This window comes from Fistularia commersonii, chromosome 6 (assembly GCF_037954325.1).
Source record: "Fistularia commersonii isolate RoL2024-O1a breed Wild chromosome 6, RoL_Fcom_v1.0, whole genome shotgun sequence".
NCBI classification, from domain to species: domain Eukaryota; kingdom Metazoa; phylum Chordata; class Actinopteri; order Syngnathiformes; family Fistulariidae; genus Fistularia; species Fistularia commersonii.
The window spans coordinates 20,290,954-20,309,632 of record NC_141289.1 but is presented as its reverse complement, the minus strand read 5'-3'; the positions used below and the strand labels follow the sequence as shown (position 1 = coordinate 20,309,632).

Sequence of the window (18,679 nt, the reverse complement as noted above, 5' to 3'; positions counted from 1 at the left end):
GAGCGATCGTGAACGTGGGCGGGGCCTTACATCTGGTCACGCCACTTCCTGCGCTGCTTTTTACGGACACGGGCCGACTGCGGAGACACCAAACAACCACATGAGTCCAGAAACCGGTCCATTACTACATAGACAAAAACAGATCTCGTGCGTGTGTTGACGTTTGAAAACCGCAGTCATGGAAATTGTGCGTTTTATTTTGAGCACATGGCAAAAACGTTTTAGTAGTTTCAAGTTATTCTAATGGTCATTGCTTTCAGATCTGTGGATCATTCCTCAGTAATTATTGGTAAGTGAGTGAGCAAAGGTTAATTTGTGCAGGCAACAAACAACACGTTTTGGTATTTGATGAACCTTGAAGATATAATGGCAGGATCTGCATTGATCCTGGCTGATATCATGCATGTTCTGCTGCGGTTGAAGCGGGCGGAGGATTCTGGATTGTGGATGAAGATTTCGGCGTCGCGAGGAAAAGGGGAAGGTTTGATTTGCTGTTTGCTCAGGGGAGAGGAAGATGAGATTTGAGGGTTCGGTGTTTCCAGGACGGGGGATGAGGAACGAGGAGCACGTTACCGGAGGTGAGATCATGGAGCTACTTATTTGTCATCAGCGTGAAGCCGTGGTTGTTTTACAGGAAACCGACGGAGAATAGATTTAGTTTTGATATTCGTGAACAGGAGCTGGTCGGAGAAGAAGGCGCCAGTGAATTTTGTATTCGGGCAAAGTGGACCGATAGACTGTCGCTGCGGCACGCTTGAGATGTTACGGGGTGAAGGTGGACGAGCTTCAGCGGCGTCCATTCTTTGATGGCCGCCGGAGCGTCCCGGAGGCGGCGGGAACAGATCACGACACCGCTCGCATCTGCGGGGAGGATCGGGTGACGAGAGGAAAGAAACGAAGGCCGGTTTCCCAGACAGATTGTAGCGCCTCCGTCTTGGTTTGCTGGATAATCAATAAGAGCGGAGACAGGGCCAGACAGTGTGTGTGTGTGTGTGTGTGTGCGTGTGTGTTTTGTGGGGATCTTACTTGAGGCTCTCCTGGGAGGAGGAGGACGAGCGGTCCGAGGCGGGCAGTGACATCATACTGTCTCCGCTCTTGAGGTGGGCCTGCAGAGCCTTCTGATAGGACGACTCCAGGGTCTGGAACAGATGCTCCGCCTCCCGGCTGAAGTGACAGTGGAAGCTCCAGTAGCACCTGCGTCGCAAACGTACACTTTACTGTCTTCTGGCGCTCAACAATCGCTCAATGAGGTGAACGCAAACATTTCTCTAGCAAATCGCTGCGTGAATTCACAAATCAATGGATGAATCAAAGTGGGGAGGAAAGTAACGTGACCCCTGACCCCTGCTTGAGACTTACTTCCTGGCCACAGAACGTGCCTCAGCGTCCGCGTCATGGATCCCCTTCTTTATGGTCTCCATGAGGACGGCTCCGTGTCTGCGCGCACACACACACACACACACACACACACACAAAACACACACACGTCAAGAAAATACGATAGAACATTTGATTTGCTGATTTAACACGACAGGAGATGCTCTTCCTGATAACTAAAGAATGGTTAAATGCGAAAACAAACTACATATTCTAAGCAATTCTGAGATATTAAAATGGCAAATGTGGAATGGTGGGTAACAAAATAAAAAAATAAAAAATCTAAAAAGTCTGGATTGAGAGCAAAGCAGTCAAACCATTTCAAGCATCTTCTTCCTCTGGTTCCTGAGGCTGAATGTATGAATGTACATCGTAACTTTGATTTCACTGAACAAAAGTATGGATGTTCTGAGCGCTCCGAGCCCCAGGCAGTTTGCCCCAGGCTTTTATTTGACATTTCATTCATTTCTTTCACTCGACGTGTCTGAAAAATTGACGTCGTCTTCGTCAGACACCAACTATATTCACAAAGATCTCAGTCATAAAAAGCAGGGTTTTGTCCTCAAGCAGCTATACTTTGATGCAAAGTTTTATTTTCAGTGACCGCGAAGAGCGGCACAGTTTGCGCCGTGAAAGCAAATGACTGATAAAAAGAGTTAACGTGACTGGAAGCCTGGAGAAAACCTCTTCAAGGTCACCGGAGAGCAGCAGGGAAATGGTTCCTGCGGCTGGGGGCCAAAAAACCTGAACCGTTCATCCCTATCAAACTGGAGGCCTTGATTCAGCGTCCTCTATCACACACTCTCCCACACACACACACACACACACACACTCGGCCTTGGTCTCTGGGTTAAGCTCAGGTTCCTCCCCGGTGGAAACATAATAAGAGAGGTGGGCAGACGTGGAACAGCCCGTTTCATGTTGCGGGTTCTTCAGCGGGGGGTCAGAACCCCGTCCAGATGAGGCTGGAAGGTCATTTGCCAAAATCTTATGGAAAGAAGATGTTATTTTTTTCCTTTTTTTTTTTTTTTTTAACATCACTACAGCAAAAGATAAAAACTGAGAAAACACTAGTTTTTTTAGACTTAAAGATTATATACTGCTCAGGGAACAGCTAAATAACACAATGTAACTCTAAGTTAATCACAGTTGTGTGAAATCAAACTTTGGAAGCGACACGGATTCATTTGGACTCGCTTTAAGGACGTGACATCAGCCTGTAGTGTGTTTTTCCACTTTCATTTGGAGTGTGACTCCAAATCCAGACCTCCGTGGGTGAACAAATTTGATTTCCATTAATCATTTTTGTGTGCTTTTGTTTTCATCTCATTCAACTATTGAATAAGATTATTCCATTCATTCAAATCTAGGATTACTATTTTGGTGCTCCTTTTTTTTGAGCAGTGTATACCGTAATTGATCGATTTCTATATTACCATGGCCAAAAAGAGCTCTCCATAACGTCAGGAAAGTATTAGAATTATTATGTGCAGAAAAGGGGCCCAGGAGACGGAGGAGGAATGGGAGTCTCGAATCCGGGTGCGGAAACCCGGCGTCTGGGTCTCACCTCTCCAGGGCGCCGGTCTGCCACTCCTGCAGCTGCAGGTCCAGGAACTCGTAGCAGCGCCTGGAAGACACGGCACAGAACTCACCGACCGCTCACTCCTGATGTGCCGCTAACAGAAGCTCCACTCACCTCCGTACGGCCACTGATTTGGAGGTGCAGTTGCTGGTGATGATGGGGATGAGCCGGGGGAAGTGTGTGTGCTGCAACGCAGGGAACAAACGGGGTCAGACGCATTTCTCACCGCCGCGCAAAGGAGAAAAAAAAAGCGAGACGTGCCGCTGAGTCACGACGCGGCGGATAAATCGTAAACAAACCTTCCGGTAAATGTGGGTGAATCACAGGTGCGAGGCTCATTATACAGCTGATGCATACGTTATGTCACGATTGCACGATTGGCTAAACGATATTCAGTCTGCACAAATCGTTATCCTGATTTTTGCTTTCCTTTTTCCTTTTGCGCTGTTAGAAAACTTAAAAACACAAGGACTTTGCTGTGTGGGAGCGTGAGGTCACTGACTGAAAACAAAATGAAAGTGATTTGGAGAAAAATGTACCTCAAACTAAACAGGTGATTGATTTTTTTTTTCTTTTTAATTCAAAAGGATTTAACTTCGATGTCAAAGAAATCTCTTGTTTTAATATATAATGAAATGAAATGATTTTCCGATTTAATATCCACGAGTTAACGATCGTGACAAACACAGGGACTAATAATGACGACGTAGACAAAACCTTCTTGTTCTATTGCTCACAAAGTTGGTGTCCAAAGAAGACCGTTGGAACAAAAACACAGCTGACCTCCAGGTTCCAGCTCGCCACAACCCGGCTGACACCGCAACGTCTGACCTCTCCATCCCACCCTCGGCGTGAGAAAGTCCCCAAGATGAAGCTCCTCACCCTTCCGGCTCGTAGGAGAGATTGAGTAGTTTCTGGGACATGATAAGTGCTTTCTGACTCTGAGGTGCTGGAGGTCATGTGCTGTTGAAGCCGACCGGATCGGACCGTCACAACAAGGGTGAGGTCCGGGTACCGGCCACTCTCTTCACCTCTTCGAGGCTCTGAGTCCTCCGTCCTCCGCCGCATCCTCTCGTCCACAACGGGCACTTGGTTTCAGGAGTTTGTTGAAGTGCTCTTTCCATCCTCCAAAGATGTTCCCCATAGAGTTCACACAGGTTTCCTGTGCCGAGAAATCCTCTCCCCGATCCCCTTCCAGATCCTCTTCAAGGACAGAGGCCTCAGGGAACTCCTCCTCCGCCAAAGTGATCGCTCTCGCGACCAACAAAGATGCAGCCCTTCCTTCCAGGATGAACCTCCTCCTTCTTCTGCCTGACACCTGCTTCACCACTGGCCCACCACTGGAAACACTTTGTCCAACAAGTGTTCCCAGCAAAGAGGAACCCATCATTCTGGTTCGCCGGGCCTGCTAATCGGACAACCCTCCACCCGATCCGCCCTCCATCCCAGACATCGGGCTGTAGGTCCGATGCCTTCTTCCCGATCTTCGGCCTGAGATGTTCTGGTATCATGCGCGCCAGATCGGGCAGGCTTCCGATCGACCCCAACAGAGTTGGTCTTTGCTTGACAACGAAGTGCAAGACACCGAGAAGGCGTGGTTTTCAGACACGCCGCTGTCTAAAAGCAACCAACCGTCAGAGATCCTTCCTGTTGGCGTCAGGAAAAGGGGGCTGCCGTCTGGCGTGGGGGAAGAACTCAGCCGGGGGCTCGTGAGCGTCTCCACACCCGCCCACCCCGAAAAACTCTCGCAGAGACCGACCCCTCTCCGGGATCTTGGCTCCGGGGGATTTGCTTTTTCTAGCCGGTGCCTTTCAACATTTCACATCCAACGACGACATTTGTCTCCTACGCTGCCTGTCGCCCGCAATTCATCACACCCAGTTGTGACATCTCTGTGTTATTACAGTAGTGTGTATAGCTAATGGACAAACTGCATTTGAAAGGTTAAAAATTGTATGTTAAGAGGTCAGATGACTGAAGCTGTTCAAAGAGCAGAATTAAATAAAAGTGAAATTCACATCTTCTAAAATATTTAACCTCGTGCTGAAGCTGTTTCTGCTAATATCGCACAAAAAGAAGAGCTTGTTTCTTATCCACGCGTTCTGATTCGATTAGTCCGACAACAACCGAGGCCGTTCTCCGTGGCTTCAAATTCGATTTAACCAAATTGGATTTCTGGCATAAGGAGGCACAAAGAGCGTCCACGCACTCGGAGGATGAGGCGGATGGCGGCCACGCCGGATGTGGCCATGACCTTGGCACTGTTGGGGACCAGGTTGAGGAGCGTGGGCATGATGGCCTCGGCCGCGTGGTCGAAGCGACTGCCGAGGACCGACGACAGGTGGCTGGAAAACAAACAAAAAAAAAAAACACCGAACAGCTCAACCTTCACATTCCATCACTGGAAGCACAAACTGGTATTTATAGCCCCCGATACGCTTGTACATATCAATTATAAATGAAGTCATCAATAATAAACCCTCCTCCAAATCAGGGAGCGCAGAATGGGCCGAGAGACAAAAGCAGCTCGGTGGGATGGTGGCGCTTCTTATTTTATTCATTTTTTAACATCGGGAGCGAGAGTCGGGATCGATCTGCGCTGGATCGGTTTGAAACGGCATTCTAACAGACAGCCATCGATCCAATCGCCGCCTTTTTACAACCGTTTTTCAGAAAACAGGTTTTCATGCTGTTTATTCTCAATCGTCCTTTCACTTCAGTACCAGCAGACTGTACCTGCGTGCACTTTACACTGTATAGTTTAATGTTTGTTTGTTTATCAGAATCAGATGGGGGGAAAATTGCTTTTCGCTAAAAGTAGCCCTGAATCTAATTAGAGCTTTATGTGAAAATAAAGAATGAAAACAGCGATTAATAAAAATAAAATAAAAAGAAAAGTCCGCATCAAAAGAAATAAATCAAATGAAGTTAAAGGTATGTAAAAACACATGAAAATATATGTAATGTAATGTATATACATGTGAATTTACAAGTACATGTATATGATTACATGTGGTCATTTTGTGAATAAGTAGGGGAATTGTGGGTATTGTGCACTATGATTATGTTGTTAATCTCATGTCAGCGTGGTGAAAGTGAGGTCTTCTGTGTGTCTGAATTTGAACAGCTAAATTTGAACTTTGAGAGAAAAAACTGAGCCGCACGTTGAATAAGGAGATGATTTAAGCGAATGAAAACATCATTTACTATAATGAGGGACAAAAATCTACCTGTGCTTGCTATTAACATTAGGCTTTGATGCTGCGTTGATGTTGAGCTCTTTCTATGAGGAAGTGAGTGCAGTAGATCCGCACTCAGTAGATCAGTAGATCTCAAGGTTTCCATCAGACGGGGTTCTTGTGAAAGGACATTTGTAAAGCGTCTTACCCCAGCGTGATGCAGGCCTCTCTCACCACCTGAGAACGCAGGTCCTTGGCCGACAGCTTGAACGCCGCCTCCAGGAGCCGCAGCTGCTGCGGGAAGCCGTCGAACTCGGCGGCGCCGGCCAGGAGCAGCGAGCGGACCTTCTTCAGCTGGGAGAGAGAGGAGACACGTGCTGGAGATCCGCTCGACCCGCGAGGGACGTGCGGAGGGACGTGGAGGCGGGTCTTACGGCCGCCACTCGAAGCTCCCAGTCACGCTTGTCGTCCGACAGGACGTCCCGGATCTTGGCCATGGCCTCCTCCACCTCTCGGTTGGAATAAATCTGGAAAAAGAACGGCCCCTTTGAAAAGAAGCCCTTTTTTTTTTTTTTTTTGCGATAAACTCACGGAAAGCACCGCCGAGCGGGAGGCCTTACCTGCACGGTGGGAACATCCTCGAAGGCCTGGATGAAGTCGTCCTCGTCCACGACTCCGGCGCCGGAGCCGTCCCTCCCTTAAACGCACGCGGAAAACTCAGCGATTCCTCGCAATTCGATGCGCGTTTCTGCAGGCGTCGCGATCTACGACAGCGGCCGCTCCTACCTGAGGACTTGCTGCTGGAAGCGGAGGAGGGACGTCGGAACGATCCCATGCTCACCGTCTTCTTCCCGGACAGAGACGCTCCCTTGGACGAGGACGAAGAACGGCCGCCGTCCACCGAGTCGTCATCCTCGAAGTTTTTATCTGCGAAGGCACGGAGCGGACTCTCCTGGTCACATGGCAAAACAACGGACATTCACTGAATTCACAAAGAACGAGCGCCCGGGCAACGCGGAGGCGGCATCCCGACTTTCAGCTGACGCCGACCCAGAGGACATAACTCACATTCCTGCATCCTTGACACAATCGGGCGATGGTGGCGGGGAGCGCGACGCCCCAAAGACAACAAGAACAATTAGCCCAGTGTATCAGAGGGAAACACACAGCCGCCGCCGCCGCCGCCGTGGGGAAATAGGCGAGTCTTTATTTCAAACACAACAGAATCACAAAGTCATTAAAGTTGTTCCATCGTCGCTCATTCCAAGCTCAAATCCCTCCTACGAGCAAACACCGACCGAAACCTTCTGGAGCCTCTTTCATTTTGTTTTGATACGGCGCCCTCAATTATTTATTGCCGTTTTTATATTTGTAAATAGAACCCACGAGGATTCGAGAAGAATTTATGAAAAGTCCGACGGGAAAATCTTTTACAAAGCGAGAATTCACATGAAAATCTGCAATAAGGAAAGACCTTGTCCTCTGAAAAGCTAAAAACGGATGAGACTTCTGAAGATGCTGAAAGGAATCACCTACCGAAACTAGCGGGAAATGATTGACGCATTCAGAAAACAAGAGTCATAAATGTGCATAAGACAACATGAAAACCACCGAAGAATTAGCCGGCAGCTAAACTGGAATGCCATGGAAATGAACCCAAACCGGAGTCGGCCTCTTAGATCTGTTGTGTTTTAACAGTTGCGAGAGATTCCCACCACGGGTCAGCCGCTCGATCAATAAATAACAACAGGCACAAATTAAAGTAAGAGGTTTCATTTACAGTAGGCCAGACGCCACGTGACATCACACTGCTGAGCTGGCAATCAATCCTCCTTCATTATTCATACGGTGACACACACACACACACACACACACACACACACACACACACATACGCGCCTATCAGGTTACAGCTTTTCCTTCCTGAAGGATCAAACGCAGCATCTCAATATCAATATAAGGTGAGGGAATGAAACATGTGATCTGACAGGTGGGAAACCCAGGGTAGCAGCTATTTACCTCCCTAGCACGTTAGCACGTTAGCTCGTCAGCAGTTTGGCTCTTTAGCTCCGTCATGACGTGTCGTCATACAGCCCAAATATCTTAGCCGCCTACAAAAATGCCCTTACTGCGTTAAATTAAGTTTAAATGGTAACTTGTAAAGAGTGATTAAATGCGGCCTCTCGTGTTTAGCTTGAGCAGCAGCACGTGGTTTCAGGCAGAAAAGTGGGTACATCCAGCAGAAACCTATTAGTTAAACAACTTTTTTTTTTTCCAGAGTTCAGAACTCAAAATACACGATCAGTGCCATTTGCATCCTCAGGAAAGCCAGACGGGTCGCCAGGATACGGCAAGAAAGGGAAGCAGCAGCAGCAGCAGCCTGAGGCAGCAGGGAAGCTCACTTGTGGGAAGTGGAACTGTATGATTTCAGATTCTCGTACTTAAGCCCATCATCTCCACTCACAGGAAGTCAGGTTTCGTTTTTTTTTTTTTTAGCACAGCAGAGTTGTATCATGGCACTCCGTGTGATGCTCGACGAGAATGCCCGGGAAAAACCTTGGACTGCTCCGAGTTCGGTGCCGGCGGCCTTCTGCCTCGACCGTCCAGCTACAAATCAGAAGATGCTCCTGGAGTGGACTGTGCCTTGGAAGGAAGGAGCTCTCCAGGCTTACGGAGCACTGGTGGTAAAGGTGAGCAGGAGTTAACCTCCCCGCCTCCATAACTCCAGCCCAAACATCCAGCAGAGCTTCTCACATCAACACTAATGCTTTGAAAATGGCTGAATATTTGATATAGTTGAAATCATAATGCATAAAAGTCTTATTCGATAAAAAATATTCCTAACTTCTTATTAATCCTTCATATTCACACATACAAAATTTAGTTCTAGCCATATGTTCAACCTATTTAGGTGAAACATTTCATTTTGAGCAGCAATTAACAGAACGCTGGTATAATGACAACATAGCGTAGTTACAATACAGCATCAGAAGACAAAACGTTCTGCTTTATGGAAAAGACACTCCTATAAATGGGCTTTAAATGTCACGTCGGAATGAAAAACGGCTCGAAATATCATCGAGGCAAGATACCGATCTTATCGTTTTCCTCCGTGGAAGCATGATCTGACACACATTCGACCCCGAAACAGGCGGCAACGTGAATCCCGATCGATTTAACCTTGACAGCTCTCTCCTCCGTACCCGTCCGGGTCTCTGCTCGCGCCTGGGCACAAACAAAAGTTCGTTTTCCGGCGCACCTGTGAAATGATTTCTCAGCTCGGGTCAGGGGCGTCTAAAATCTGGCCCGAACTTTGCTCAGAGACAATGCAGCTGCATCCTGTTTCTAGCTAGGAAAGCATCCCACTGTGTTTGCACTCACAGACACCTCAGACATATTCCTGCAGGGGGGTTTACGTCCACGGTCACGCCATCCATCCATCCATCCATCCATCCATCCTTCGGTCCGCCCCTCCTCCACCCTCCTGCATCCATCAGCGAGCCCGCTCCCCCCTCTCCTCTACAGCCTGTGGAGGACAAGCGGCGTTCCTTGCGGCGGCTTACAGGAGCAGATCCGCCTGCAGACCAGTTTCCTCAGCATGCCGGCGGACGGGCGAGGGTCCTCGTCGCGGCTCACGTCCCCTTCCCCCGGCCAGAGGAGAAAAGACGACGGCGCATCGCCGGCCCGCCCCTCCCCTGTCCGTCCTCGGCACGCACGCCGTCCTTCGGGGCGACTTCAAGATGCACGCGCGCAGACACATGCGCCGGCAGGAGGAGGATGCAGGAAGTGGTATGAGGAGAGAGGGGTGGGCCGTCGGGAAGGGAGGGTCAAGCGTCGGCGCTCGGGCTGGAGGCGGGGTTGGGGGGGGGGACGGGGAGGTCGGGAGGGTGGAGTCGGCGTGGAGGGGCAGCTGCCGCGTCACGGTGACTCAGGAGAGGCGGGGGGGGGGATGCAGCAGCTGGAAGGTTTTATCACAGGATAATGGCAGGCCTTGATAATAAACAGCGGGTTTGCCTCTTTGAAAGGAGAGCGACGGTAAATATTCGGCTGCGTGGATACGCGTGACGTGACATCTGCTAGGCGGGGAAAAGCGCGTCCGAAACACTGCGCCTGTCATCACAATGATGGGGAGCAGATTAGAAGCGACCGGATGTGAACATTTTAACCTATTCCTGACCCTCCTGGTCATTTTCTGTATCGTTCAGATCCTTTTTTATTTTTTATTCCTCGCTCATTTGTAGCTTTAGTCTTTTCAATAATGCCTTTCCTAAACGTGAGGTATTTTCTCCCCAGACTAACCACTAGTTTACTTTAGGTTTTCAGGTTATGAGGAGCTATTTTTTGAGTGGCAAATTAGTCAGAAATATTACTAAATCAATTACTTAGATCTATTATTGAATCAGGGGATTGTAAAAAAAAAAAAAGATTTTTTTTTCCCAGATAATCAGTCTGGATGTGGACAGTAAAAAAATCTACATTGTGCCATTTTGACAGAGTGGCATATTAGCCAGAAATATTACTAAATCAATTACTTAGATTTATTATTGAATCAGAGGATTTAAAAAAAAAAAAAAGGAAAAAAAAAGATTTTTTTCCCCCAGATAATCAGAATTTGATGTGGCGCGCAAAAAAAAAAGTACATTTTGACATTTTATCTCCTCTCAGGCTTTGTTGCCAGGCGCTTTTTAATGACCAAAATCACATTATTCAACCTGATTTAAAGCTGCAGAAACTTGAAACACTAAATGAGATTTTCAGCTTGACTGGGTCGCCGAGACCCCTGGTCATGTGACCAACATGGAGCGCAAAAAGCCGGAGGACGAGGAGCCGGAGCGTGGAGAAAGCTTCGGTGGTAGGTGGAGCTGCTAACATGTGAGACCGCTCGATATAAGAAGAAGGATCGTCAGCTGTTCAATGTGAAAAGTGCCTTTCTGTCGGGAAATTTCTTCAAATACTGACTTTTGGTCCTGTTCACCGGAAACAATGTGCACAGACATGCACCCTAAATCACAGTGATCATCCAATGCACTTCTGCTAGCGCTCAGGATCACATAGGTCACTTATAAAGCACTTACATTGCAATAAATCTGCTTTCCCTGAGCATTTCGTTTCATTCATGACTGTTGATATGAAACATTTCATAATGTCTAATCTGGGTTATGAATTCGTGCGGTGTTTGACGGTACATTGAACTCGCAATGCTTTTCTGCAGGCTTTAGCTGGGCCTTCTTTTCATATTTTTTGTCCAAGCCTCTGCTTAAAGTTGTTTTGTTTTTTGCAGGGAACGGACCGCAGACCCGGGGGTGACCCCCGGGCGAAACGTGAGACGGCCGCAGACGTTACAAGTCACGGCGGAGGACGGGATGCGATCCATTAAACAGCTGTGTGGATATTTCAGGCTGAACCACAGATGCGGCGCTGGCGGGGCGGCCGCGAGATGGAAGGACTCCGGGGAGGGTGAATGCCAACAGTTGCTGGACAAATGGTGGACGGACCAACTGCGGCGGAGCGGCGGTGACTCACACCGCGAGTATTTCAGGGACGAACGCGACGGAGATTCGTCCTCCCGCGACTTCACGACCGAGGAGGACAAGAAGCGCTAAACCCACTGCACGCTGGTTACATGGAGGAGCCTGCAGATGGCAGCACTGCTGCGCTGGGAGTGAGGGAGCGGGGGTGGGGAGCTGCAGAACCAGGAAGAATAAAATATATATATCTAAAAAAAAAAAAAAATTGCAAAAAAAAGATCTGGAAAGGAGCCACGGGCAATTTTGAAAAGAAACACCGAGGATTTGTCTGAAAACTGTATGAATTTAAAATATGCTCGATGCTATCTCAATAGTAGTATAAGAATTATAAAAGCAAGGATGAAAATAATTGTAATTTTAAATTTCTCAATATAATTAAAAAAAAAAGGAAATCAATAGCCACAAATACACTAAACATGTAAGATTAAGTTTCAAAACTCATTAATTTTCAGGACATTTCTTGCTAATGCACAGGTAAATATTATCAGGCATGCAGAAATTCACGTAAAATAAACAAGCTTTTGCTTTTGATTTGACGTAGATTTCACGATGAGCAACAGCGATGGACACGTCCATGTCTCGGCTCCACCGTGCAGACATGTTGGCGACCGAAGGTGGTGACTCCACCTCCTCCACAAGGGCGGCCACAAGGTTGCCAGCGAGCAAAATCTCACGGGGTTGGAGAGTCTGGAGCCTGATGGGGTCTGACAGGGTCTCTGAGCAGGGAGGAGGGGAGGAGGCCGGGGAGGAGGCCGGGCCCCTCCACCTGCCTCAGGTTCACACTCCTCGTTTCACTGGGTGGAAGTAACACGAGTTGAACGATCAGGTAGACGCCCCCCCCGATCTTTGTTCGACGCGCTGGAACAACAGAGGGAGGGCCGATCGCAGCTTTCCCACGAGATCGGCGTCCACTCGAGTTGCACGAAACCAGCTCGGAAAGGGACGGGATTACGAGGAGACCGGGAGACCTAACGCAATCTGTACGGAAACACTAAAGAAAAACAGTAACTCCAGAACACCAGGGGGCGCCGTGAGCTTCTCGGAGAGCCTCGACTGCCCCGTTTGCTCAGAAAGCAAAAAGGGTTTCACTTCACCCGGTTTAACTGTAGGCAAAATGATTTGAAGACGAAAGCCGGGACACGTCCTCTCTGCCAGACGAGAGGTTAAAAGATCATTTGTTTACAGATACGCGGACTCAGTCATTAACATGCGGAGCTGCCGACGCCAGCAGTTACATACCGGACACCGGGGTCTTCTGGCACTGAGGAAGCCCCTCGGACGAAAAGGGGAAACGTCTCCCGAGAGGAAAAACGACCGCAACGAGAGGAATCGACAACGATCCCTTCCCAGCAGCTGGATAGAGATAATATTTGGTCGTCCCCGCGTGAAAGTCTAATCCACTCTGGAGAACAGCTGCTGCGGATCGATTACATCGGCAGCCGGGTTGGCGGAGCATCACCTGACCCTGTTTAAGACTCCCTGACGGGTTAAAGACGGGTTAAAGACGGGTTTACGCGCTTTAAACGGAGGGAAAGAGCAGCCTTCACCGCCGACTGTCACCGATGGATCACGTTCACCCCGCAGATGTTAACACATTCATTCACTGTGAGTTGTCATCACATCTTCTCTGTTGCCGTTTCATGTTCGGTTGCAGTTTGAAATTCCGACGGCCTTCTTTAACAAAAATCATCGCACTTCCGGACAAATGTATCATATTCAAAACTCCGCTAACTCCAGTGTGTTGGTGAGCACCGAAAACCAGCTGAGAGTCCTTCAGTCTCCAGTGTCCTCAGGTATCTACGTCCAAAGCTCTGGTTCCGAGCTGCATCTCGGCTTCCGCCACCCTCTGTCTCCACCGTCTCCATAATTCAGGAGGCTCCCTGCAGAGAAACCTCGTCCGTCACCCTCCCGACCACCCCGCCCACCTCCGACTCCACAGGACGCCCGAAGCAAAGTGCGTCACCACTTTTGTCAAACACAGCTGCGTCCACCTGTCTACGTCTATTGACACACTTCCTGCCATGACGTTCCGCCGCAGCAACACACAACAGAAAAACAACATGCTGCCCGTGGCTCCTTCCACAGAAATACTACATTAAGTGGTAGCAGCTGAAGTAATCCAGCATTATCCCGGTCCAACACTGCTTTCTCCACAGGTTCTTTAGGTAGGTACAATTTTTGCATATATATCGATGCCTGGGATGCAAAACCTCCTATCTGCAAATTTTTACATTTTGGGTTTTTGCATTGAATGGTGAGAAATGGGACGGCTCCACATTTTCAGTCTATCTGCAAGATAATGACGCCCTTTCTTGTGACATAAATGTCACATGACAAAACTCCTATGTGCACGATGAAGCGGAAAAAATTAGGATAAAAACACTTATCTGCATTGTCAGTTGTAAAAATACATGCTATGTATTTTTAAATTATAACATAGAAATATAGTCTGTGAACAATGGAATATTCTTGAATATCTTTAACAAAGACCATACTGTAATCAAATGAATTTTTTTTCATTTCCTGAAAAAAGTGTTTTTTTCAGATAGGAGGTTTTGCATTCCAGCCATCGATATGTATATATATATATATATATATATATATAAGGCCTTAAAATGAACGGGTATGTTTTCTACTGTCATATTTTTCAAAATTCCAGGGGTTTCATTTTTAACTTGAATACATTGCATGTTTTCTCTGAATTTAAACTTCCTGCCCCTAGAAAGCCCTCTGTTGTTCCGGCGGCTCCAGATATATTTGCTTACTCTAAAGATCCAGTATTAGGAATCATGAGGCACATCATAATCTTTCCCAGCCTTTGGCTGAGAGGAGAACATACCGGTCATGCTCGCACTCGAACCTCTCGCTGCCAAACAGCATTTCCTGAAGGTGCGAGTCGCCGCACATCATTAGCACGCCGGAGTGAAAGCAGCGGATCGGCAGCAGAGGGAACCGTCGTCCTCCAACGGTAACGCTGGTTTCTAAGTGGAGCAAGAAGGTACTAACTTCACACGAGGAGCCGAGCAGAGCGACAGGACCCGATGCCACGCCGAGCTCCTTCGGCCGGTCGAGTGTTCCGGAAGCGGCTCCGGCCTCCGGCGGCTTCTTACAAGTGGTAAACATAAAATGTACCTGCAGCCGGGCTCTCCTGCGGTCCTCCTCCAGACCCAGATCGGCTGCTGCCTCCTCCCTGGCCGCCGCCCCCTCCAACTCGGTCCCGTGACGGGAGGGACTGCAGTTTTTTTTTTCCCTCCTCCAAAATAAGAGCCCCGAGCTCCTCCGGCCGGGACTCTCCCTGTCAGTCTCTTGGATTCCGTCTCATATTTCATCTCTCTTTCCATTGAGGTTTTTATCTCCTCCCTCCCCGGCTTCTTCTTCTTCTTCTTCTCTGCCTGGATCTCACATTTCCCTTCTCGGCTTCCATCTCTCGGGTCGGAGCCAGTTTCCCTTCCCACTTCGGCGGGCAAAACCGACGGTTGTTAAAGTGTCCGGATGCCCGGGGCTGCAGACCCATCGGCTGACTCAGCTGGAACACACCGCTTCCTTACACATAAGTAGGCGGGCGCCGCGGTGATAAGCTGAAGAATCGGGCCACATGACGAGAAGGCGCTCTCCTGTCACTATCAGAGGTATTCAGGAAGTTACGTGGTAATGAGGAGGAAACGGCTTCTCGGCAAAACCAGACGACGATCTGCTTTTATTGTGAAGGGTCAGCAGGATCAGGCTTTTTCCTCCTGCTCCCTCTCTGATTAATTATTCATTGTTAAACTGCAATCATTTCTCTCATTCGTTTGTTCCGGGGCTTTGAAAGAACCAGCCAACAAATAAGGATGAAATAGTAATAAAAACATAAAACGGCAGGAAAATACCTTAAAGCCAGCAATGAATCGCTTCAGAATTATCTGAAGACAAAATTATCTTATGACAAAAATGAGCAAGTAATGACCTGACGCTGGGGTGTCACAGCGGGGAAAAAAAAAAATGTCCGTAACATCGGTTCACGGCTCCGAGAAGAAACCGAGGACAAAGTCACATGGCGGACCGGGAATCTAGACGAACAAATCAGAAAAAATGTGGGTGAACTAAAGCCGGGAAGGCCAAGATACGGGATTCGATTCAAATTTACTTCCCGGTAGTAAAGGCCAAACATGAGCCAAACATGAGGCCAAACATGAGCATTTGAAATGCAAGAAACAAAGCGGAGCTGCAGGACGGGGTTCCGATCCCGGACGCTTGTGAGATACACTTTTTACAATATTCCTAATCCCGTGTCAAGCTCATTCCTAATCCCGCAAGACGAGCCGGTACAAAGCTCCTCGGCTCACGTCAGATTATCTCAGGGACGGTCGTGAGCCGAGGCGTGTCTGAACTGACCCCGCACCAGGATGTTCAGCTTCAGAAGCAAATCATTCACAACACACACACCCACACACACACACACACAGCGAAGTCTCTGCGGCGTTCCAGTGAGCTACATTTCAGCACCTTATGAGTTGGTACACCGTGACGTCAGCACTCTGTCCCAGTTCTACAAAGAGCCGGGCTCAGATTGCAGCACCGACCGGGTTTTGCGTTTCACAGCCTCCGCTGGAACCGGCCGAGACGTTACGCCGGCTCGCGCCACACGCCGAACCTTAATATCAACATCTGGGATACCAAGCGGCCCATCTCATCTTTTTAGGTGCTGGATTTTCAACTCGCATTTCCCGGTTCCGCTCTGTTCTGCCCCGTCACAATGGAGGTGATTATCCAGTTGCCAGGGGAATTCTGGCGCTTTTGAAATAAGTAAGGAATCGTGAAACCCAAGTATTCAGAGATAGATCCGAGGATGACTCAGCCATGCTGGCTCCTCAGGCGTGTCTTCTTCTTCCACTTCTTTGGTCACAAAACAGCGGTTTTATTCAAAGCGTCACATGCTGGCGTCCCCGGGCTCCACAAAAGCGAGCCGAGGCGTCGGCGCACGCATTCACCGACAACTGTCCGGTCGGGGGGGGATCTTACCTGACACGGGGGACAGGACCATGTTCCCGGACCTCTGGACCTCGTCAAACTTACTGAAGATGACGTTCAACCTAGGGGAGGGAGGGGACGCATTAGCGGAGCATGAGAGTGGACTAAAATGTCTCCTGGTGTTCGGCGCACCGAGGAAGCTGTGTTTTTGGTGTTTCGCGGGTATTTCTTCGTAAATACATGTAGGTGACTTCTAACTTCCAAGCATTAGGTGATGTCCTCCTACCTCCAGTGACAATTACACTATCAGAAGACCAAATGTAACCGAAAGATACCAAACATTGAGCACGCACTGCTCAGACAGGCGGCTCAGCTACTGTGTTCTGATGCGAACGCTGAAAAAGTCCGAGTGTTTGTTGAACGCACCGTGACTGGGGCAGACCCTTCTTCCCCAGGTCCATCCTGACCCGCTCGCCAACGTGGCGGTAGATCTCCACCAGACTGTTCATGGCTCCGTCACGCACCTGCACCGCAACACACACACACACACACACAAAACACCGCTCCTCAGTATATATGGGATGGACAAGGCATCTGGACTTTACATAATCAGTTAGAAAATAAGTTCACGTGAATGCTCTGTTGCTGGATATACAGGACTGGCTCAGAAAATTAGAATATTGTGATAAAGGTCTTTGTCTTCTGTAATGCAATTACAAAAACAAAAATGTCATACATTCTGGATTCATTACAAATCACCTGAAATATTGCAAGCCTTTTATTATTTCAATATTGCTGATTATGGCTTACAGCTTAGGAAAACCCAAAAATCCTATCTCAAATTATTAGACAATCATGAAAAGGTAATTTTTGTTGTTTTAATTGCAATACAGAAGATAAAGAACTTTATCACAATATTCTTATTGTCTGAGACAGTCCTGTATATATATATTTATATTCATATTCATATTTATATTCATTTTTTTAATTGCATTACAGAAGATAAGGAACTTTATCACAATATTCTACTTTTCTGAGACAGTCCTGTATATTCATATACATATTTATATTTGTTTTTTTAATTGCATACAGAAGATAGGAACTTTATCACAATATTCTAATTTTCTGAGACAGTCCTGTATATTTATATTCATATTCATATTCATATACATATTTATATTTGTTTTTTTAATTGCATACAGAAGATAGGAACTTTATCACAATATTCTACTTTTCTGAGACAGTCCTGTATATATAAATTTATATTCATTTTCATATTCATATTTATATTTGTTTTTTTAATTGCATACAGAAGATAGGAACTTTATCACAATATTCTACTTTTCTGAGACAGTCCTGTATATATATATTTTGCATGTCCTTAGGAATATGTTGAGTGACAAGGGCTTCAGACAATGCTATGTGGAAGATTGCAAGGAAACAGGCCGCAGCCACGGCTTCCTGTTTCAGCAGGAAGTAGGATTCCGCTGATGACAGGCCTCGCCGTGACAAAACCCGACAGCACGACACAACCGGGCGCCTGCAAGGCTACGAGTCCAAGCCCGGCAGAGGATCACGTGATCCCGGACTGTGACATCCGGCTGCGGCGCTACCTTCCAGCAGCAGAGGGCGCTCTGCAGCCCCGGGACGTACCTGGCTGGTGGGGTCCCCCAGGAGGTTGCAGATGTGAGGTACGATCTTACTGAGGGTCAGACTCTGAGATCCAAACCTGGGGGAGGAAAACAAACAGACATTTCATTTATCGCGGGAAATTCCTTCCCAGTTTTAAGTGAATCTCTTAGTTTTTTTTTTTTTCCAGGTTGTGTCCAGTGGCGCACAGAAAACCGCTGATACATTTAATTTTGCCTTTAAAAGGAATCTTTTATTGTCACGTTGTCTTGTTTTTGAGACGGATGAAACCAGCGCTTTCATTCGGGGCGCAGGTGCAGCGGCAGGCAGCGCGTTCGCCATTTCAGCTCCAGGCTGGCCGACACTTTAGGGCCGAGCATTTTTTAAAATATATTTAAAAAAGCAAGCTTAAGACACACCTTACTGGCCTGGCT

At 47.8% G+C, this 18,679-nt stretch overlaps 1 protein-coding gene and 1 long non-coding RNA gene across 2 annotated transcripts in view; one reads left to right on the top strand and one right to left on the bottom strand.

Annotated features, from left to right (window-relative positions):
• The window catches only part of LOC147233624 (CLIP-associating protein 1-A-like), a 54,289-nt gene that overhangs the window by 26,271 nt on the left and 9,339 nt on the right, over positions 1-18,679 (bottom strand). Inside the window, exons 6-18 of the mRNA XM_086148618.1 lie at positions 18,270-18,345; positions 17,043-17,140; positions 16,668-16,738; positions 6,925-7,065; positions 6,759-6,835; positions 6,573-6,665; positions 6,347-6,492; positions 5,169-5,304; positions 3,074-3,144; positions 2,945-3,004; positions 1,360-1,437; positions 1,027-1,194; positions 31-77 (exon numbers count right to left, since the gene is read on the bottom strand). Coding sequence (XP_086004744.1) covers positions 31-77; positions 1,027-1,194; positions 1,360-1,437; positions 2,945-3,004; positions 3,074-3,144; positions 5,169-5,304; positions 6,347-6,492; positions 6,573-6,665; positions 6,759-6,835; positions 6,925-7,065; positions 16,668-16,738; positions 17,043-17,140; positions 18,270-18,345 — 1,262 coding nt within the window. The remainder of the gene's footprint in view (positions 1-30; positions 78-1,026; positions 1,195-1,359; positions 1,438-2,944; positions 3,005-3,073; positions 3,145-5,168; positions 5,305-6,346; positions 6,493-6,572; positions 6,666-6,758; positions 6,836-6,924; positions 7,066-16,667; positions 16,739-17,042; positions 17,141-18,269; positions 18,346-18,679) is intronic.
• LOC147233626 (uncharacterized) lies at positions 10,867-11,650 on the top strand. The gene is made up of 3 exons (XR_015106300.1): positions 10,867-10,990; positions 11,420-11,459; positions 11,537-11,650. It is a non-coding gene; the product is annotated as an uncharacterized LOC147233626 (long non-coding RNA).